At 34.9% G+C, this 24,138-nt stretch overlaps 1 protein-coding gene across 2 annotated transcripts in view; it reads left to right on the top strand.

The window, feature by feature from the left end:
• Positions 1-10,495: 10,495 nt before the first annotated feature.
• LOC149555499 (uncharacterized) overlaps positions 10,496-24,138 on the top strand; it is a 63,013-nt gene continuing 49,370 nt past the window's right edge. The window contains exons 1-2 of one of the 2 annotated variants that reach the window (XM_089829550.1): positions 10,531-10,651; positions 10,735-11,366. In XM_089829550.1, the coding sequence (XP_089685676.1) occupies positions 10,837-11,366 (530 nt within the window). In that variant the 5' untranslated portion in view covers positions 10,531-10,651; positions 10,735-10,836. Of the gene's footprint in view, positions 11,367-24,138 lie in introns of both variants that reach the window. The other variant, XM_089829548.1, reaches the window with a different exon arrangement.

Genomic DNA, 24,138 nt, shown 5'->3' with positions numbered 1-24,138 from the left:
TCTCCAATGGATTATGGCTAGAGATTTTAATGCTGTTACTAGTTTGGATGAAAAACAAGGAGGATTAGCCAAGCTGGACCTGATATTATTGGATCTTTGAATCTGATTGATGTGAATCTCAAAAAGGATTGAGAGACTCCTGGTTTCCTGCTATTGGATAATCAACAAGTGGATCACCAATTTTGAAATTTTGGATTGGAAGGGCTCTGACCATTGGCCTATTAAGCTCTCCATCACCTCTTATAGAGCCACCAAAAATTTGTCTTTCAAATTTCAGCTGATGTGGCTAAGAGACTTGTGTCTACCTGACCTTATGTTGGATTGGTCGTATGAGGGGAAGCCTCCCCATGGTATGGCCATGTTCACTTTTAGTAAGAGGCTTCAACATGTGAAGTATAGGCTTAAGAGATGAAATAAACAATTTTTTGGGAATCTACATGCTTAGAAGATTGCTGCTCAGATCAAGCTAGATAATATTACCCGTCAGATTCAAAGCTGAGTCATTAGCTCTTAAGGGACTAGAAGAATGAGAGCTTTGGGGGGAGAATTTCTGGAAGTAAAAATCCCATGTTGATTGGCTTTAGGAGGTGGATAGGAACACTACTTTCTTCCACAACTTAGTTAAGGTCTGAAGGCAAGGGAGTTCATTCTCCTCGTCTCATCCGATGGAGCTCAGATCTTCTCTTGTGAAGATATTTCTAGGGAAGTTGTCAATTACTTTTCTAATCTTCTTACTCGAGAGGTTCTTTCTACTGGGACTGTGGAGCAGGACATTCTAGATTGTATCCCTCATCTCATATCTGCTGAGATGAATGGGGCCCTCTTAAGCCCTATCTTGCTACCTGAATTGGAGAAAGTTATGTTTAACATGAAGAAAGGTAAGGCTCCTTGCCCATATGGTTTTCCGATTGAATTTTTTGAGGAATTCTAGGAGATAATAAAGTATGATCTCCTAGATGTGGTCCAGGAATCACATAGAAATAAATAGATGCTAAAATCTTTGAATTCTACCTTCTTGGCTCTCATACCTAAGAAGGAAGAGGCTAATCGGTTGGATCAATTCAAGCCTATAGTGTTATGCAATGTTGTCTACAAGATCATCACCAAATTGATTGCTGGCAGAGTCAAACCATTCCTTAGTTCTTTGATCTATACTGAAGAGGGTGGCTTTGTTGAAGGAAGACAAATTTTGGATGGGGTTGTGATAGCAATGGAGGCAGTCCACTCTATGGCTACTTCTGAGGAGAAAGTTATGTTCATTAAATTGGACATGGCCAAAGCTTATGATCGGGTGAGTTGGGAGTTCTTACATAAAATTATTTTGACTTTTGGGTTTGATGAGGAGTAGGTGAATTGGATTCTTAGTTGTGTGGCCTTGCCCTCCTTCTCAGTCCTTATTAATGGAGAACTTTCATATTTTTTTTGTGCTTCTTGGTGACTTTGGCAAGTGGACCCTTTATCTCCCTACCTATTCATTTATCCAAGGCTGGTGTTGGAAAAATGATTGGCCTTCCTATTCTTATCCTCAGTTTGTGGATGATATCAGGTTGATGGGCATGGCTAGAATCCGTGAGGCAGTGAATATCAAGAAAGCTTTGGAGACCTATTTGAAAGCCTCAGGTTAGATAATTAATGATGATAAGTCTTCTATTTATTTCTTTAATACTCCTCAGCTTATTTAGAGTAGGATTACTAGAATTCTTCGATTTCAAATCGGATCTCTTCCTTTGATATACCCTGGGGTCGCTTTGTCCTTGGGTGCTCAGCAGAGGGACTACTGGCAGGGGATTTTGGATAAATTTTGGAGTAAGGTTAGTCAATAGAGTTACATATGGTTATCTTTAGCTGGGAGAGTGGTTCTTCTAAAGACGGTGGTGCAGTCTCTCCCCATTTATAGGTGTTGTGTTTAGGTCCCCCCCCCAAAAGTTTGTAAGGGATTTTGATGCTTTATCTCGGCAATTTCTTTGGTTGGGTAGCCTTCTATCCTTGAAGTAGAGCCTAGTCAAGTGGGAGTTTGTGTGTAGGCCGAAGCATGTTGGTGGCTTGGGTCTTAGATTGATGGCTCTTGTTGTTACGACTTTGGCTGCCAAGTTGTACTGGCAATGGTTTAACAATCAAGATCAAGATTGGGCCAAGATCCTTACCCTTAAGTACTTTCCTGGGGCTGACTGCTCTGATGTGACATGACCTTTTTTGGTGGGTAAAGGCTCTTGTATTTGGGATACTCTTAAGAAGGGAGCCCAACTTGTTAAGGTGGGTCTCTTCTAGATTTGTAATAGAGGATCAGATGCATTGCTTTGGCAGGACTCTTGGGATGGCCCCTCCCATTCTCTCAAGTTTTCCCCAACTTCAACCCCTTTGCCATAGTTTTAATAATGTTGGATGATTTAAGGTGGAGCATTTTAGGACTATCAAGCGCTTGGGTCATGTTGAGGTGACTTGCTGGAATTATCCCTGGGAGTGGCCTACTGGTGGCTCCGATGAAGATCATGCTCTTCTTTTTGAATCTTTGGAGAAAAGGTTTTGTAGCTCCCTTAATGGGAGGGATAGTTTGGCTTGGAGCCTTAGCCCAAAAGGTAAATTTACTATGGCTCAAGGCTATGTTATACTTGACAGGAATTTACATGGTTCGACAGAGGTGCACTGGTGGAAGAAGGCTTGGAGCAACTTTTCTTTGGCCAAACATAATTTTTTTTTATGGTTGCTAACTTAGAAGAAATGCCCCACTTGGGAGAATCTTCACAAATAAGGTTTTCAAGGACCTTCTGTTTGATTCCTTTGTTTGCACAACGAGGAGTGTGCCTCTCACTTGTTTTTTCTCTACCCTTTTTCGAGAGAGATATGGCATAGATGTTAAAAGGCTTGGTGTCATGGCTCTATTCATGCTACCTCTCTAATTGATTTTTGGGAAAGCTTGGGCCAACCTTCAACAAAGACTTCTTTCTTGTAGGTTGTCTGGATGGTTGGACCAGTTTTCATTCTCTAGAACCTCTGGCTGGAAAGAAATTGCAGATTTTTTTGTGATTCCAAATTAGGAAGCTTTCAATTGTGGTAGTTGATTCTTAATAGGCTCCAAGAGACTATTTTTGTTAAGTGTGATATGTATGTTTCTATAGATCCTGGTGATCAAGTTATTGTGAGGAATCTGAACTTGGGGGACAACAGTTAGGGATGCACTCTTGGAAAAAGACTTCGCCACGTTAAGCAACGGATTTGTTGGGATGGGAGGTGGACTCTTCCCCTAGCTGGGACCTTGAAGATTAATACATATGGTTCTTCTCGGGGGAACTTTGGTCATGCTGGTATTGGAGCTATAAGTAGAGATAATAAAGGTGATGTGGTTTCTCTTCTCTATTTGCAAGGGTCAACATTCTAATAATCTGATGAAGGCCCTTGCTATTAAGATTGCTATTGAGCACAAATGCTCTTTAGGATGGAAGACAATCATCTATGAGCCTGATTCTCAGATTGTTGTTGATATGCTGAACAACCAGAGTTTGGAGGATGTCAGTTGGCAACTTGCCTCTTTGGCTAGACAAATCCTTAGTCTTTGTAGTCTCTTAGATTCTGTCTCCTTACGCCATATCCCTCACGAATGGAATAGAGTGGCAGATTGTTTGGCAAAGTGGACTTCAGATAATGTGGGTAGATGGGATATTAGTGGTAGGGATGAGTTATCTTCTAAGTACTATGAGATCATTGATCCGTTGTTACTAGATGATAGGAGTATGTAGTGTTGTTTTGGGCTTTTGGCCTTTGCTTTGTATCTTGGACTCGATTGAATAAATTTTTACCCTTCTTTTTTAAAAAAGAAAAAAAGAAAAGATGAGAGAAAAAATGTTTCTATTAGCATTGAAAATAGATCTCTTAGAAATTACTAATTTTTCAACAGTTTATTTAAAAAAAAATCTTCTTTTATTTAAATTTAATACTTTATTAATATTTAAAATCTTTGGAGAGATCGAAATATTCTCTCTTTACTATGAAGATATATATTTTTTGTTGATTAATAATGATCTTTTAAGTGTGGTTGGATTCAAATTTGTGGAGTCTTTGTCTTTTTGGAATTGTTATGCAATCTAATGTGTTATTTCAATAGTTAGTTTTACTATCTATTTATTTTCATATTTTTTATTATTGTTATAACTTGGAATGTTGTGAAATAAAATTCTAAACCTACATGTAAATATGTAGGAAAATATTATTTTTTCAAAAAAAAAGTGAATAATAAATATTAAAATATTAACTCATTTGTATCATATTGTTAGAAAATACTACTGATTTTTACATGTTTTATATAGGTTTAAATATTCTCAAAATTAGAATGTATATTTGGAAACTAGAATTAAATAGAAAAATGATTAGATATTGATGTCTCTTTTATATTTTATTTATAATATGATAATTATTGCAACAATTGATTCAACATGGCATTTTATCGAGCTTATTTGGCAGACAGATGTAGATTTGTATTATTGGGTTGGTTTTTTTATGAAGACTAGAATAAAATAAATTTGAATTAGATTGTCAACTACAGTTCTTTGGTAACTTTCTAATAAAACACATACATTATGATTCACAATTATTGTAAAAAAACTTTACTTTGTGTTTCATTTAGGACATAAGTCATTGAAAAAAATATTATTTCCAACATTTTAAGAAATTTATAACATATCACTTCTTAATATTTTCTAAAGCCATTTATTTCAATTTATATTAAAAATTATTCTCACAATTTATATAACATTTTCTTCAAAAAATTGAATATTATTTTGTGTTTCATTTACCATTTACTTACTATAAATAGTATGATAAAAAATAAGTTACATATTTCACACAAACAAACATAAATTAAGAAATAATTTAAGTTTAAATTTTTAATATTATTGATCTGATCAGCTCCTCTTAAACTGTCCTTTTACCCAAGATTGTTGGCATTTTGTTCCTAATAAGCTTAATTACCATATGTCATTACCTAACTCTTTATGGGATTTATTTCGAGCATGGCCAATCTAATATTTTGAATTAATGTTTTCATATCTTTTGAAGTGCATCCCTGCATTTATAGTATGTGAAATTTGGTGGGAAAGAAACAAGAGAATTTTTAGACAGACATCATCTCCAATCCCTCAATTTCTAGAAGGATTAGAGAGATCAATTGTTGAGCTTTTAATGTTTTAGTAAGTAAATACAAGGGTAAACATGTTTTTTCTCCTTGGGATGGCTATGTTATTCATCGGTGGAAGGGTTTACCTTTTCCTTTTCTTCTTGCTCCATCGTCTTCATTCAAGATTCCTTTCTCCGAGAACAAACTAAGTGGATTCCTCCAAGTGAGGGTTATTTCAAACTCAATTTTGATGGGGCCTCTATCTACGCAACTCTGGCTATGATATAGCCATTAGAGACTTTAAAGGTCATGTGATTGCATCAAAATTATCTCATCTCCCTCTGTGTACTAATAACAAAGCTAAGGCCTCGACCTTGCCTTTTGGTTTGGGACTTGCAAAATCACTATCTATATCTATGTTACATGTTTAAGGGGATTTAGTCATTATTATTAATATGTATATTAAATGCCATGTATATAATTGATCCATACAATACATATTGCATCAAGTATAGTCTCTTCTTGATTCAATCTCTGAATGTTACATCATGCATATTTATAGAGAAGGTAATCATTTAGTTGATTGTCTAGATAATTTGGGCACTAATGGGGTTTATATTGACTCTTTTCTTTCCCCACTTAACCTCCTTAATTTCCCCAACTTGGTTAATATTATGACAAAAGAATATGTTTAAAATAATGTTGATCCCTTCTCATATATTATTTGATAGTAAATCACAACTTCTCTGCGATTTGACATGTTTTTACTTTTATGGACCTCACTTGATCTTTTGAGATATTGTATGTAGTTTAGGGTCTTGGATTGCATTTGCATCAGATGGTTTCTAATATCATAGTCTCAATTGGAGTTTTGGATGACGATCAATGATGGAAACTTTTATGATAGTTTTTGGCTTTTGGCTTTGCTATTGGTTTTTGTCTTCGTCATCAAATAATGAATTGTATTCATATGAGTTTTGGGCTCTTTGTAATCACAATATTCTTGATTTGGGAATCACAAGGACAAGATTCATTAGTGTTCATAGATACTCTCTCTTGATGCAGTATTTCTTCTTCGACATCCTTTTTGGATCAGGCAATGACCAAAGTTTTTTTTTTCTGGTTCTTTTCTCCAAGAGCTATTTTTGAACTAGTTATTATTATTAATGCAAATATAATGTTTTGCCAATTTTTCTTTTCTTTTCTTTTTAAAATTACCACAACATAAAATTAACAAATTTTAACAAATTTTGGAGGGAAAGTAAACGAGCATTAATAAAAAATCTATTAGCTTATCATTGAATGTACAAAAAGCATGCAACTGCTAGTTTCATTTACAAAATAATTTTTTTTTTTCCTTTACCATATATCTTTCACCTACCCATTCCACACACCAAGATACAATTACTAATTACGTAGGAGGCCTTCCCTATATGAAACGAAGGAGCTAATTTATTATATCAACAGTGCAAAGGGTTGAACGACCATCAAGATCATTAGAACCCTGGATTTTGTCTATTTTTCATTGGTTGTATTAGAAAGTAGATTGTCAACTACAATCCAATCAGAGATCATGCAGTTGGTCACATTAATCATTCTTCTTTGTTCTATGTCAACCAATTAAAATTGTGTAAAGTCATTTATGTTTGATCTTAGCTTGGTCTAGATCGGGTCATGACTTCAGAAGCAACGCAGGATTTGAACCAAGACCGATCTTCAGGCACATCCACAAAAAATAAATTTTCAACAATAGGGTGTCACTGAGAGCTGCCACATGGTGCAGATGAAGATGTATTGAACCACAGGCTCGTTTTAATCCAATGAAGATAAAATACGTGCACAAAAAGATTTGGTAGGAAAAAGCCTTTGTAATTTTCAAGAAAAACAATTGGCAGGTGTAAAGTCGGGTTTAACATCCTTTTCCAGCATCCTCGCCAGAGATAAAATGGGAGCTTTGTAAAAGGTATGCAATAAATGATACAATATATTTGTTAGATTCAAACGCAACTCCTTAAAGACAAATCTGCAGAATATAGAAAATATACACAAGGTAAGCGAGCTATATTGCAAAATCTAAGCATCTACACTAGCTACTGACAAAATTAATTTTCTGAAAGGATTTCAAAACTTTTAAGCAACTATGATTTCATGGTAATCCACAAATTTATCATTTTTTGCATCCCATTGTATTTTACTCACCGGTAGGAACGTCTAAATCTGCTCATCTTTCTCAATTCCGAATAAGAATGAGTTCATAGATAGAGAAGTATTATTAAGGGTTCAGTGATTGATTGAGTGAGAATAGGAAAGTTAGATTAAATCTTAAGTAAAATATAATTAATTAAAAAAAGCATTCATATAAATTACTTGCAAAGTATTTTTCCTCATCTCTGCCCTCTTATCCTAATTCTATAGTTGAGTGACACATCATCTCTGTACTTATTCAAAATCTACACAAAAATTCAGACTCCCATATATTGATACTCTCTTGGAAATCACAATTTTTAAAGAGAGATAACCCAGGCAAAGAAAAACATTGATTTGATTTCACAGGGATGGAAAACCAGAAAACTTTAGGTCATTGAAATTTTTAGCTAGAAGCAATGACCGCAAGATTTCGGCAACCAACAAGTCTGCTTGTTATAGTGTTGGTCAAGCTGTTAGAGAGCAGAACTAGAGATTTCTATTTTGTAAAATTATTGACCTTAGCAGGAATAATCCTGGACTATTGTTTTGAGAAATGCTCATGAAAACAAACTCAAGAAGCATCCTCAACTGTGGCAGAAAAAAAGAAAAAGCTTTGGAGATTGCTCAATCCCATGCACAGTAAGCTAAGGGCCCGTTTGTTTGCTGGCATAGGAATTGAAAATTAGAATAGAAAAATGGAATGGGAATGGAATTAAATTTTATTTTTTTAATAAAAAACAGATTGGGAATAGGAATGGATATTCCAATTCTAACTATTTTTTGGCATAGACATATGCTCATTTTAGGGACAAAATTGAAATATGTCTTCTTATTCCCAATTCTGATTGAACGTACCAACCAGCAAATATAAAACATATTTTAATTTTCTCTTCCTATTCTAGTCCTATTCCAGCAACCAAACGGGCCCTAAGGTTACACAACTGCCCCAATGGGGAATGAATGACTCTAGGAAAATTATATTTTCAACTATGTTGGTATTATCGAACGTGGGAGCAGAGAAACCTTTATTCCACAATCTTTTCAATGTTTTTAAGTAATACATATGAGCATAGGACTAAATAAATCCCGCTTTTTGTTTAGGCTTGTTGGAATAAGTAATCATATTTTCGATGTAATTTCTTGATTTGATTAAAAAAAATTTGATATCTATTTGTCTATTTCGGTAGCTTTAATTGGCTTAAATTCTCTCGTTCATATGACCACAGGGGTTAAGTTTTTGTCCCTTAGGTTTCATGAACTTCTCCTTACAAATTAAAGTATTTATTTGTTCATATGACCATAAGTAACGATCACTTAGATTTCATTCTTTCATTTAGAAAATGGCCCATAAATATTACAATTAATTCAAGAGGAATAATTACAATCCCTAATTTAAACTCCTAAAAAATAGTCATATTCAATCCCTCTCTCCATCAATACAAATTTTACTGCAAACTAAGGTAGGAAGATAAAAAGAGACACATCTTCAAGTATATGGACGGACATTAGGAGGATCTTTACGTAAGACAGAGTTGAAAGCTCATAATCAATGTTCAAATTAGAAGATACAAAACTTCTTGTTGAACTCATGTCAAATGATATTTCACATCAATACACTATATCGTGTAAAACATGCCAATTGGAATTCTTTAAAAACAAGTAGTACTTGCAAGGAAAAATAAATTAAATAATCCTATTGAAGATAATTGCTTTTTACGGATCCGGTCTCTCTACATATGTAGGACAAATGGATTGGTTTCCACTAAAAATGTGGAAGCATAGACTAGGCACATAGACTATTTGATATAATGGTGACAATCTTCCATAGGCCAAAAAAATATCTCATATACAATTGAAGAACTAATGTTTAATTCTATGAGACAAATACTTTAGGATAGCTGGTTAAATTTATTTGGACAAAAATTTAGGATACAACTTGACATACTACTTGGAAACTAACTATTAACAATTAGTTATAATATGTGAAACAAACTTTTTAATTTCTATATGTTACATTTATAAAAATGAGGCCATCTACTTATAACAATGAGACCATCTATGCTCCACATCCACCACATCAATGACAACTTGGACAAAACTTGAATTGACTTCCTTCTTTGAATGCTTTCTCATCAATTGACTATCATTTACATTCACATTATTACCTTTAGACATACTTTTTAGAGTTTTGACATATGTTTCCATTCTAATAGTTGTGCATTTTCAATTGCGACAATTTTAGTCTTCTCACTTTTTGCATGTACCAACTCCTTGTCCTCATTGAATATATAACATATAAGATGAAAGATTGTTTGTAGTATTTTCTGACTAATGCAAATAAAGAGATGGTGAATTTAATACAATGAGAAAGGGTTCAGAGCTTACTGAGGAAAACTATATAACTAAAGCTCTAATATGTAGCATTATCTACAAATCACACAGTAACAATAAATACTCATCGTGATGTGATCTCTCCACCAAAGTTTCACATTTATCAACATAAAGTTAAGAATATGTAGGAGGTTTTTGTACCAACCCATAATCCCACTTGATTGAGAGTTGTCTTTATTCTCCATTGTTATTGGGCATACTATTGGCAATTATTAACAACAAGGCTTTTTTGTAGGAAAATTTAACTTTTTATTTGCTTATGGAAAATTTGAAATTGTCATATTTCCCATTATTGTTCTCCACGGTTATTAGGCATACGATTGGCTATCAACAATAGGGTTTATAAAGGAAAACTTAAATTTAAATTTGCTTATGTTGTGAAGTAATGTGGACATTTTCTCCATAATTAATAATATTGTGTTTCTTTTTGTGATTACTGTTATTTGGAAAATTATGTTTCATTCTAGAATGTGGAGTTCTTTGTACACCATTTGTACATCAACAATTATTTGAAGAATTGTATTTACTTAATAATATAAAAATTCTACCAATTAACAAAAAAGATTTAAACTAACATTTGACCCTAATATGTTGAAAGGAAGGTAAGCATACTTCTATCTATATTTTGTATAAACATAAGACCTTTAATATATCTTCGGTATACCTGTTGCATAGAAAGGTATACCTGTTGCATAGAAAGGTGAGACTGCTAAATTATAACTCCTATGACTTCTCCATCAAAGAAAAAATATATTTTTTTCTTCTCCCTTCCACATAAAAGGAAAAAAGAGAGGTAAATTTAAGTAATTTTTATCACTTCCACATAAATCCAAAAAACTGAGTTTTGTTTCCTTGGTAACGCGCTAATGTTTCAAGACTTCTAAACTGGTGCAGAAAACAGCGGAGATTACTTGACCTGCCCTTGTGATGGCTGTACTTCTTGCCCTTCCAATAAAATCGCGAAAGGTACAAACTCATGATAGATCTTCGCTCGATATACTACTCGCAGTCTACTTCCCCGCCCTTTAAGATTGTGCTTTTGATTGCAGTATAGTATTCTGTCTACCAAGCTTGTGCCCTAATCAAAATTAGAACAGCAGATGCGTTCATACCGATTTTCATCTTAAAGTACTTTGAAAAACCCACAAATAATGAATGAAGAAATTACCAGGAGGATGGAGGAGGTCAATGCATTGGCTCAACAACACCAGCAGCAACCTCAACCACCGCCCCAGCAGCAGCAGCAGCAGCAACTGTTGCTGCAGCATCAGCACCAGCAGCATATTCTTCTAATGCAACAACAATTTCAACAACACCAACAGTCCATTAACAGATTTCCTTCAAATCCTAACATAGGAAATAATGATTCCCATTCGTTACAGCCCAGGAACCCGATTCTTCACCACAATCATCTGCTTCAACAACATCAACATCAACATCAACATCAACATCAACAGCAGCAACAACATCAACAGCAGCACCAGCAACAACATCAACAACAGCACCAACAACAACATCATCATCAGCAACAGCAGCAACATCATCATCAACAACATCAACAGAAGTCAAACCTGAGAGCGGGATATCAAGTAGAATTAGAGATGGCTCACCATGATGCATGGAAAGTGTGCAACCCCGACATCAAGCGACCGTTTTCTTCAATTGAAGATGCCTGTGAAAGGTTGGTTACTTTTTTTGTGGTCTTACATTCTTTCTTGTTCTGCTTCAGATTAGGGTTCCTGTTTTTTCTGATTGACGAGCATTGTAATTTAATCTTGAGCGAGGTTACGACTTGCCTTTCCAATCTTTAAGCACCGTTGTCCGGCACTAGCATGGGCTACAATCTTAAGATTTATAAAAATGGGCCATATACCTGAGCACATGTTGGCGGGAGCAATGGGCCACTTTATTGTAATGGGGAATTCGAACTTGGACAATAATTATTGATTATTTGCCAATTTAGCATGCCAAAATTAACAAAGCTAAAACAAGGCGTAAAACATTATGTGATTGGAGGTGGATTTGGCGGATTGGTACCATTACAATCAATCCCACATTTATATGACAATGGGGAAATCAGAGTTTTTATTAAACTGCTCATTGAAATCCGCATTACGTGTTCGTTCTTGGTTTTAAAATAAAGTCAAGGGGCTAAGATTTCATCGAACCCCCGGCCATTGTAAATGCTTGGGTGGCCACACCAAAATGACATTTTCTTTTTCTTTCTAATAAGGCTTCACCCTGTCCAGTCTCATGGCTTTCAAGGACCTTAACTTGGCACCCAATTAAACAGAAAGACCCTACTGCTGGGTGTGCACAGGTAAGGCTATTGCAATGTTACTCTTTCCAGGGCAAGGGTGGTTCATCTGACATTTGTTGGGTGATTCTCCGCAGATTGGGTGTAATCTGCGACTTGCCAGGTTAGCCTATTGTTTTCTGAATAGTATTTTATGGCGAATTGTTCACCCTTGCTGGAGATAGGAAGCTTTGATCTATATCTCTCTAGTCAGTTTGGTAGCTTTTGAACGGTAGGTCTCAACACTCAACAGTACAAACTACAAAGTTAAAATGAACTAATCAATATCTTGTTACTAATTTGCTGCTATATTTTTTCTCTTTAGACATATATTTGGAAATATGTTATGTATTTTCTGCAATGGTGCTCTTCATGTTGAAATCATTTCTTATATTGTTATTGCTGATTTTTGCTTTGTCTAGAAAGTACATGCCGGTTGTATGTAATATCACCAGATAGGGACAATAGGAAAACAGCAATGTCTCCAATAGTAGGGCACAGGAAATTCTGATGTTTTATAGGCATATAAGAATTTTTACAATAAACTCAGAATTACGGTCAGCAGTTCAATCTGATTTTTCTGCCAAAAGAAACAACTTTCTGAGTGTTACTAAACTTTGGGAAAGAGAGAAAATCCCTTAGTTTGCCCAGAATTCTCAAAGATGCATTACATGCAGATTTAAACCTCTGACTTTTTTCAAAGTTTAAACCCTATCCACCTTAAATATGGTGTCAAACTACCAAGACAAACTATGGCAGGTCTAATTTTCTGTTGCCATCCTAAAAAATGCTCAGAAATATGAAGATGTCATGCTGTAGATAATTCAAATCCATACCTCAACTCCGACTTTCACCTCTAAATAGGCCTCCAAACCAATAATTAATTGACCTGGTACTAAACCTTTTTAAAGTGCCTAGTAAACATTTTAATGTGATCGGTAACACTGGCATGATGCACCCTCTGGTCCCATGTGAAACACTTTGATCCGGAGCTGTGAGCTAGTCAGATTGCAAATGGGGGACCACCTCTCCATTTAACAAAGCCGAGATTCAAACCTGCGAGCACATTGGACCAGTGAAGGGGCAAGCCCGCAATCACAATGTCCTAGTGGGGTTTTGCACCTTGGTCGGACAACAGCACAGCCACCACTTGACCTAACACACTAAATGGTGATCCCAGCACAAAACTATATTCTTCAACAATAATATAATTAACTATTCAATCAACGTGGCTTTATACCTTTATTTCTGAATCAATGAAGACTTCACAAATTTGGCCTAATCATGAATGCCTTTGCGAATTCACTTTCAGAAAGAGTGAAGTTTCTGTCCAAACCTTGTTGATCTGCTGAAGGTTTCTGTGCCCAGCTTGTCACAAATCATCACACAAATTTATCATATCAAATCCATAAAGCATGCTTAGTACAGCCCAACAAGCCTCCTTATAAAGAGTTCTAACCTTTGTTTAGAAGATCAAGCCACATTTAATTTTTTGCAAGGCCTTATCAAATGTTTGTCAGAACTGCAAGACTTTTATTAATGAAGTGACTATTTTATTATTTCAATTTATTTTTTCATTAAATTAATCAATTAAAGTCACCCCTTTTGAAATGTTTTTTCTGGGCGCCTTAATTAATTAATTCACTTTATCAAAAATTTAGGGAGATTTTAATCCCCCCTGCGAAACATTGCTTGTCCTCAAGCAATTCACTATCGCACCACCAGGTTCCCAAACCAACCATATTACCAACATTATATCACTTTTCTGTTCCACTCTGATGCAATCATCATTGCTGAAACCTGCAATTCTTTCATTCTCAAGTGTTCCCACTATCATGCTGATTAATGCATCCCAATCTTTTTGAACTTTTATGTTTCCTCATGAGAAAGTGACATTTTTCTCTTATCCCTTCTCCCACCAACAATGTCTCACACAATTTTCAAAACTCTATACTCATTGTATAAACTGAAAATTGATCAACAGTATGCTGCATACACATGATTTTTGCATACTCAGCCATCTTACATACTCCAAGCTGCCCACTACAGATATGCATAAAGAAGGAAACTTGACATGAAATGACATACCTGAGAAATCTCCTGCAATAATATAATATCCACACCCCTGAAAATCGACTGGTAAGGCTACCCATTCAGTCATATTGTGGGTGCTCATATTTTTGGTCATACTTGCTGATGCTACCTCTGGTGCGTCATCCACTAAAGTATTGAGCATTATTTTCTTTCCATCTATCACAAACTCCAACTCCATTTGCTGGAAATACTGAATGTATGGTCCAAGAGGATGCAATGATTGAATTCCTCATATAATATCTGAATCAGTAACCCCAATCATATAGAAACCATTGGCGATGGTCTAGTCGTCAAGCTCAGTGCTCATCCGTGATACCCTCTCACCACATCTCATTTTAAATCCATCCACTATCATCATGCAAAATCTTGAAAAACCCTTCAAAATGCAATCCTTTTCTTGCCTTTGATCCACTAAACATGTCACTTGCAGCCCATTCAGAAATCCTCTTACTTCTAAATGTTTGATACTGGGGAATACCTGGAAGTAAAGGAATAGATGTTGAAAATTATAGCTGCGATAGAGATCTTTACCTCTGATATTAGTAGAGAAGAGTTTTGTGATGATATTTCTGTCATATATTTATTGTATATTTCTTATAATCTAGGGAGCATGATGTGACATTCAAGGTGTGGTAGGTGTCTCATCCTAAATATCTGATATTTTAACATTCGAAGAGACAGGTGACATGCAAAGAGGCATGCGATTGATAATATGAAGATACTCACATTTTGAAAATGAAGAGAATTTTGGTTATGATATGAAGAGTCTCAATTCAATATATAGCTGGGTGAAACACAACTCATTTTTGCTCAAAATCTGGCTTCCTATCATCTTACTTGGTTTGGATGGAACTCTTGACTTCTTTTGCTTTGACATTTGTAGCCTTATGATTGTACTTACCCTTAGAAATAGAAAATTCCATGTGGTGGGCTCTCTTAATGGCATGGGTCAGAGTGGTAAGACAAATCCTCTATGAACCAAGAAATCAACCTCTTTTTTGGTCACATCTAAAACAATTACTGACAACCACTGAACATTTTAAATGTATGTATCACAGATCCCCAACTGTCTGAACTGAGCAAACTCTGTAGAATGTGCCTTCAAATTTCAGTGGTCAAAAGATTCTATCATTGTAGTGCAAAATTGATCGTAAGAAACAATTGAAGCCTGACCATGTGTCACTAAACCATGCTACTGCTACTTCTGTCCAACTCCTTAAAGATGAAGATTAACAAATCTGACGGCCTCTCTCTCATCTGATTTAGGGCAAGGTAAGTATCCAATTTTCAAATCCAAGCTCTAGCTGTATTATTGGATGATCTGTAAAAACTAGGTAAGGATGAACTTTCCAACCTTTTTTGAGCAGCCCATTATTCTGCTTCCCTTGATTCCGTCTTTTCTGTTTTGGCTTTGTGCATGAGGTGACCTCCTAATAGTCTCTAGAAGAGATAGTTGAGTGAAAATCCTCTCCCAATGTTTGGTACTTAGCCAGAATATCAGCATTGTTATTGTCATCCGTAGGTTCCTCTTGTGTAGGCTCATCCTCTTGTATAAAGGTAGGTATGAAAGGTCTGAATTGTGGTGAACCTGTAGGTTTGTTGGTAGAAGTTTATTGTTTTCTGTAGCTTTGCTACTCTTCTCTCTCCTATGTATCAGATTTCTTCCATTTCTTGTGTTATGAGCTATCTGACTCAAATAAAGATTAGTATTTTGTATCTGTCTGAGCATTTTTGCAAACATTTGTTTGGCCTCCTCTTCACTTGCAGATGGTGGTTGATTGCTGCCAACCATTATCACTTTCTATTTTTCCAGGTTATGACCACCCTTTCCATTTATACAACCAACCTGAACAAGCTATGGAGATTTGCAGCTCTAATATTGCTATAATATCCCCATATAGGGACAACAGTAAAACAACAATATCTCCAAAAGTAGGGCACAAAATTCTGATATTTTATTTCCACATTAGAAATTTTACACTAAACTCTGAATTGTGCAAATTTTATCTGATTTGTTTTGTTAGAATAAACAAATTTCTGAGTATTAGAGAAGCACAAAATACCATTTTATTTCTGCCCAATTTTTCTAGAAATGCATTACAATGATTTATCGTTTTCTTTTTCCTAAGATAAAAATAAATTAAGTATGCAGATTTAAATACCAAAATACCTCAAACTTGTTCAAACTCTAGCTGCCCTCAAATATCGCTTCTAACTCCCAATACAAATAGCGCTAGGTCTGATTTATTCACACTTTCTGTTGCCATCACCAAGAATGCTCAGAAATATGAAGATGTTGCGCTGTATTCAATTCAAATCCATGCCTCAACTCTTACTCTCACCTCTAAATAGGTCTCCAAACCAATAATTATATGATCCAACACTAAAATTTATTCTTCAAGAGTACTGTGTAATCTTTAAGTGTGTGCAGATTCAAGAGTTTGTGAGCTTTGTATTTAGACTCTGTTATTATTTAATGAAGGATTGCTTCTTGGTGTGGCTGGGGCTTTGACCCTCAAGTGGAGGGTTCTCCCAGGATAATCTTTGTTAAGGTTTCCAGATTGCTGCAGCATTGCCTGTATTGAGGTATATGTTTTCCATATGCAACATGCTCTTCTTATATTGAACATAGGTCATGAATAGACATGTCCCTTCATGGGACATGTCTATTCAATAATCAAATGATTATTCTATATAAACTTAACTATTGTTATATATATATGTGCGTGTGTGTTTATCAAATATCACATATATTAGATGACATAAGTATAATTATAAGAGTTAAGAATAACTCTCTAACTAATCTATGCATTAACACTCCCTCTTAGATTAGTGAGGTAAACACATATAAGAGGTCTTTTGATCAGAAGACTTATTTTATTCAATGTCAAATATAAAAATTGTAACATGTGAGAGTTTGGCCTACAAGAATATCAATTTCATGATATTCACCAATCTCTCAAAAGCAATGGCCTATTAGAAACATCAACTTAATGATGATCACCAAATGCTCAGTGTGGTAATGACCTATCAAAATATTAGGGCATGATATACACCAAGTACCGAAAATATATCTATACAAACAACTTGTAGATAATCAAATTAATGATATCAACCGCCTAGTTGTTTGATTTACAAGATAAGGCCCTTACATGAAACACTTTCACAAAAATGAATCATGCTACAAGTTATTGTAAGGACGTCACTTTACAACAACTTCTTCTACACAAGTGATAATCATTTAGAAGTCGTCACTTCTTCATGAGGTACACAGGGGACAGGCTCATACATGAATGACATCAAAAGTTCACATGAAGTCTCCACGAATATTGTCATGTGGTGTTGTCACAACATTCACCATAAACATATCAGAGAATAAGGTTTCTCCCTCTTAGTTTGATATCAACTTTTTCGACCTCTTAGCACAAGGTTCTCTCCGATGAAGTATCATGCTTCCTCTGAATGTGTTATCATCCTTCTAATCTCTTGGTAGCAAGTCATGTCATGCTTCCCTAGTTCAATGGGTATCCTAATGACATAAAGCCTTCCAGCCTACATACGTGAGACTTTATCCCATGAATCATAGTGTTTTAGCTATTATAGTTTTTGACTAGTGTTGAATCCATCAACAAGGTCTACTCCTTCTGAACCAATTTCATCAAAAGTTTGATTTAAGCTTTTTAATTTTCTGCTCCCTCTCTTGTTCCAAGGTTGCCTCTAATGAACTGTCAGACTCCCTCTCATAATTTCACTCATCAAGGATATTTGCTTCAAGAAACTCACATTATCCAACCTAATCATTAGATGATTCGTGAATCCTAAATCACAACTTCTTTGGAGCTACTATCATAAGATTGAGTCTGCACAATATTTGGTAGCATACCTAATGTACCAATCTTCTTTTCCTACAAGAACATCCTCAGAGACAAAGGAAAAGATCAAGGCAAATAGCTCTTTATAGTAATTATAGAAATACAAAATAAGAGAGATTACAATGAGTAGATACATGCAATACCCGAGGATAATAAATGGGAATAGAACATTGGTTATCATACCCCCTTACAATGTTGGATACCCACTCTTATATTATTGAACATATAAGTACGCCAACAACATTGCATATTATATGGTTGGATTCACCAAAGTTTAACTGAATCATATCTACTCCCTCTTTTTCCTGCATGAACATTCTCAAAGGAAAGGATCAAGGCACATAGCTCTTATAATACATAAAATAATAAGAGAGAGGCTAATAGAATACTCAAATAATAGAAGACCGTTCGAATAAAATATAGATAGAAATCCAAAATATATACTTTGAACATATATGCATATAAGCATTCAATCTTCTAAGTATATATTTTTATTCTATATTTTAACACATTATTTTCTAAGGTGATCAATTTCCAAATCTAGAATCACCTAAATTCTTAAGAGATTGTTGCACATCAATTTATCCTCTTACGTTAATAACATAATACTTTATTTACTAAGAAATAAATAAAATAATTTCATATACTTTATCAAAGTACTTACCTCTTAATACTCTTCTACTTAGTCAATATCTCTTGTATTTAAGATTGCATATGACTTTATAATCCAACTTTGAAATTAATTATATTACATATAATCAATAGATCTATATCTATTTTATAATTACTTCATTTACTAAGACAAAACATCATACCTTTTCCCCTTGCCTCGAGGACGTGTCATTAGGTCGAAGGGTTGCGAAATGGTACATTGCCCCTCTAAACAAAACAATTTAAGCGCAATTTTGCAATGATGGTAGTGCGAACTCCCAAGAAGCCTTTTAACTTGTCGAATGCATTTGACCATGTGTTAGTTTACTTTGTTCATGCCGACTCATGGTTTGATTTTTTTTTTGTGTCATTGTTCTGTATGAAGGCAAACATCTTTACTTATTGCAACAAACCCGTAAGTAATGAAATGGACCAGATTTTCATTAGCCAAGGCTAAAATAGTGCGCTGCAACTCCAATACAGAAGCCATGTGACTGTTGTCATCATAGATGTCCGCGTGTATGATTGTATGATTCATGTCTTTGCAAGTAAGCCAATTTCCTTGGGAAGTACCAGTATGGTCCACTTTATCATTTGGTGGGCGTGGTCCAATTTCTGCACCTCCCACACCAGGAAACTGAATTGATCTTTGGACACTGCAGATTTGCTTCCATACAAAATAGCAACCCATCGACTCTTGAAAACTAAGAGCCAACTCCGTAGCAATTTCAGGATCTCGCTAAGAAATTATTGTATCTTCATTTCTTTTATAAACATCATTTGCACAGATATGATAAACAAGAAAAGTTTCATCATCTTCTTCATCAATTACTACCAGACCAACTGCCTCTGATTGTTATTACTTCCATGTAGTCGCAGGTAGAAGAATAGGACATCTTCCTCCTTATTTTTGTTATTTCCAAAAAAAAAAAAACATGATTACTAAGAAATGCATCTTCTTCTCTTCCACATCTTTGTCAAAGTTTGATCCCGACTTTGATCCTCAAGATCGAACTGCTCTGAGTTTGATCCAGGCAGAAGCAAACCAATAGAGTCGTAACTAGCAAAGGGTAAGCGAATCCAACGGTCAGAATTCTCACAAAGTCCTCTTGCATTCTGATCGTCAGTCATATGAGCATTCAAGTGGCATTTGCACCAGACATTGGTCGGATCTAATCAAGACATTTAAACCATGACGCCTGATCAACATTTAAAGGGAATGTCCAATACAATGGGGGCTCTCAGCCATTAAAGACAGAGACCACAACTCTCCTTCCTTCCACATAAAAAAAAAATGCCACACATAGAACAGGTTAGCAGATCCAATCTAAACTTCCATTGCATTAAGTTTATCAGTCAAGATTCCATTACATCTAGAGTGCCAAGCATGCGTCTTTGGCCAGATTCGACAACACCAAGCAGACAATCCAAATGGAGCGCAGATTTCAGATGGGCTCAATGTTGAATATATAAACTTCAAAATCCTTGTGATCATCATTGTTGCTTAGATATCTCCACTTGAGAAAGACTTAACGAATAACGAAGTGTAGAACTTAGAACTTTCATTATTATCACAGGTTTTAGAATTGAAACCTGCTCTGATACCATGTTAAGGTTTCTGGATTGCTGCAATATGTAATAGCATTGCCTGTATTGAGGTATATGTTTTCCATATGCAACATCCTCTTCTTATATTGAACATAGGTCATGAATAGACATGTCCCTTCATGGGACATGTCTATTCAATAATCAAATGATTATTCTATATAAACTTAACTATTGTTATATATATGTGTGTGTGTGTGTGTTTATCAAATATCACATATATCAAATGACATAAGTGTAATTATAAGACTTAAGAATAACTCTCTAACTAATCTATACATTAACAATCTTTGTGTCTATCTGTTCATCTTCTTTATTCTTCTGCTGGTTAAAAATTTAGCAAAGGTTTCTGTGCAACTCTTGTTGATCTATTGAAGGTTTTCGTCCTCAGCTTCTCAAATACCACTACACAAGTTCATCATATCAAATCCATAAAGCATGCTCAGTACAACCCAGCAAGCCGCCTAATAAAAAACTTACCTCTACTTAGAAAATTAGGCTACATTTAATTTTGCAAGGCCTCAGTAAATATTTGTTAAAACTGGAAAACTTTATTTATAAAGTGATCATTTTATTACTTTCACTATAATGCCCCCTTGCTAGGAGGCTGCTAATTTCCAATGATTAACATACATCAGTATGCATTTAATTTCTAAGTTGCCGGTTCGGGTGCGGTTCCAAGTTTGAAGTTCAAGAACCGGTTCGCAAGTTCATCAAAATTTTGGAAAGGGATTTGGGTTGGTTTGGGTTCGTCAGTACAAAAACATGTAAAAATTAAAAAAATAAAATATTCATATACATTTTTATGAAGTATGAGTTAAAATTAGAATGTAGCATAGTAGCATAAACAAATTTACACAACAAAAGCTTTAAAGCACCATAAACAGTTAAACTTGTAATCATAGTGATCATACCATCATATAGTAACATAGTTCAATCAACTTCAACATCAAAGATTCAAAACATTTAAAATATCAAGTTCAAGTATCATTGTTTCATGTACATTGTTTAACTAATGGAATGAAAATCTATTAATATTCTAAGTTCTTCAATCTTCAATCTTCATAATAAAATGACAATGAGAGGCCACCAAAAAGCAATTCATAACAACTTTTAGGATTGTGGATGCCAAAAAAATTTAGTTTTTGCCTTAAAAAACACTTTCTAGGGCATCTACGCAGCCTAGTTTGCTCCGGGTTTAAACTTTTTGGTGTTGGTTCACCCGGATTCGATCACAGTTCAAACCCGTAAGGCAAAAACAATACCCTAGTCAAAGCAAGTCCGAACCGGTTCGAACTTTTCCTAGCGTGGAGGGGGGTGGGGAGAGGTACCCGTGCAACTTAGTTTAATTTGGATTAATTTAAGCAACAATGATTTCTCCATAATACATTTAACTGTTAACATACTTAAGCCCCAATTCCTTATGTATCTCCTGAATGTCAACCATAAGGAGGATGGGGAATTACTTGGCATAGGGTGCTATTACGATAATAGATAATTGTCTATTATTAGTTAATGGTAATCTATTTGTAATCTATTGTAAATATTCGAATGTTTCTAATATTTAGTTAGTTGTAGTTATCTGTTAGCTTTTTTAGCTTTCTTTTATTAGAATAAAATGTTTCTATTCTTCATGATCGTTTCTTAAGGAAACATCCATCGATTTATTTTTTTGTTTATGTAGACCTCTCGGTCTCTGTTAATAACAAGCAAGTATTTTACCAATTACTTCATAATATGGTATCAGAGCCAATACTTAAATTTTTTTTGACAAATTTGTTCAATTTTTTCGAAATTATTTTTGAGATTTTCGCTATAACCCCTAGGGTTTCTATTCTTGAGAAAATCGTGTAGGGTTTTGTGTGTTTGTGTTTCAAGCTTCGCAGTCAGCTACGTCTCATGCTTTATGACAGCTCCTAGGGCTGATCATTGGATGGCAGCAAAGCGTGTGCTTCGTTATGTGAAGGGCACTTTAGAGTATGGACTTCTTTACCCTCAAAGTTCTAATCCTAGACTTAGTGGGTTCACTGATTCAGATTGGGCAGGCTCTGTTGACGATAAAAAGTCAACTTCTAGATATGTGTTCAGTTTGGGATCCGGTGCCGTCACATGGACCAGTAAGGAGCAGCATGCAATTTCTCTCTCCTCTACAGAGGCTGAATATAGAGGGACTATTGAGGTAGGATGTGAAGTTGTTGGCTTCATCAGATGCTTGGGGATATGCAAATGTCACCAACAGGACTGACTACTCTATTTGTTGATAACGAAGGCGTTATCAAGTTAGCCTGAAATCCAGTCTTCCATGAACGAACTAAGCATGTGGATGTTCACTGTCACTACATACGACAACTGGTTGAAGACAGGACAATAGATTTGCAGCATGTTCTTACCATAGATTAGGTTGTAGACATTCTCACCAAGCCTCTTGGTCTTGATAAGTTTGTCAAATTCAAAGGACGACTTGGTGTTGTGGATAGATTAACCATTAAGGGAGGGTTTTACGATAATAGATAATCGTCTATTATTAGTTAATGGTAATCTATTTGTAATCTATTGTAAATATTAGAATGTTTCTAATATTTAGTTAGCTGTAGTTGTCTGTTAGCTTTTTTAGCTTTCTTTTAGCTAGAATAGAATGTTTCTATTCTTTACAATCGTTTCTGAAGGAAACATCACTTTAATTATTTTCTATATATAAACCTCTCGGTCTCTGTTAATAACAAGGAAGTATTTTACCAATTACTTCGCAATAGGTGCTTGGAAACTGCTTTACAATTAGGTGTCCACAAAGTTTCCAAAACACATATTTATACCCATCTTGGGACTTCTCCCTCAAGGCTTCAGAACTACATGTCTTTACCCCATCTTGGAATTCGCCTACCTTGTGAGGAATTACTCCACCTCTCCCTAATAAAACCAACCCATCCTCTTAAGTGGCTGTAGCGAGTGATTAAGGAATGGCTAGAAGTGTACTAATTCATTCACACACACACACAAACTCAACTGATATATATATATATATATATATATATATATATATATATATATATATATATATATATATATATATATATATATATATATATATATATATATATATATATATTTCTAGTTTGACTATTACAAATTGATATTAATGCTACAGCATACATGCTAGACTGTGTGCTGGCCCCTTATTCCTAATAGCATTCAGATATAATTTTATGTAAATCAGTATTGATTCATAGATAAGTTATAGTATACCAACTTGCTGTTATATGATGGTTGCCAGCAATTAAATATGATTTATTTCCCCTCTGATCTCTTCCTTGTAATTAGTACCAAATTTGCATAATAACCTATCCTTTCCCCCCCTTCAATGAGAAGATTATAGCTCTCTTGTACCTTGCTGACCGAAAGATTTTGTTGTACTTTAGAGACATGTCTTTATGTCTTTACATCCCTTCAATATGTAATCGTATCTTATAAGTAATTCATTTGTTATAGGCATTGTGTTTCCTCAAGATATAAGCCAATTGTGCTAAACAAATTATTTCATTAGCAATCGCTTTATCTCATCCCATCGATCTGCCTTTGACAAGTCTTAGCGACTTACGCCATTTATAAATATTTATTTGTTATTGTTGATAAACTTAACCGGTGCCATTATTCATCAAGCTCATGCCTGATTAATGTGTAATCACTCTCTTGACATGTGTGTAGTATTATAATAGATATTGTTATTACACTGTCTTCTTAGATCGAGTAACCTTATTGGTTGTTGTTCTTCTTTCTGACTTAATTAAATAATGTAGTATTGTTACTTGATAACTGTGATATCTGCTGAGTCTTGCTGCGTAGTTGAACATAACCGATGACATAATATCATTAATCATTTTATTTGAATATTTTACTTTCCTTAATGCATTATTAATCCTTTTATTCTGAGGCGGTGA

This window comes from Cupressus sempervirens, chromosome 5 (assembly GCF_028749045.1).
Source record: "Cupressus sempervirens isolate cs-2001-9-10 chromosome 5, ASM2874904v1, whole genome shotgun sequence".
Lineage (NCBI taxonomy): Eukaryota > Viridiplantae > Streptophyta > Pinopsida > Cupressales > Cupressaceae > Cupressus > Cupressus sempervirens.
Note: the sequence above shows the minus strand (reverse complement) of the source record. Positions and strands in the feature narration are given on the sequence as shown.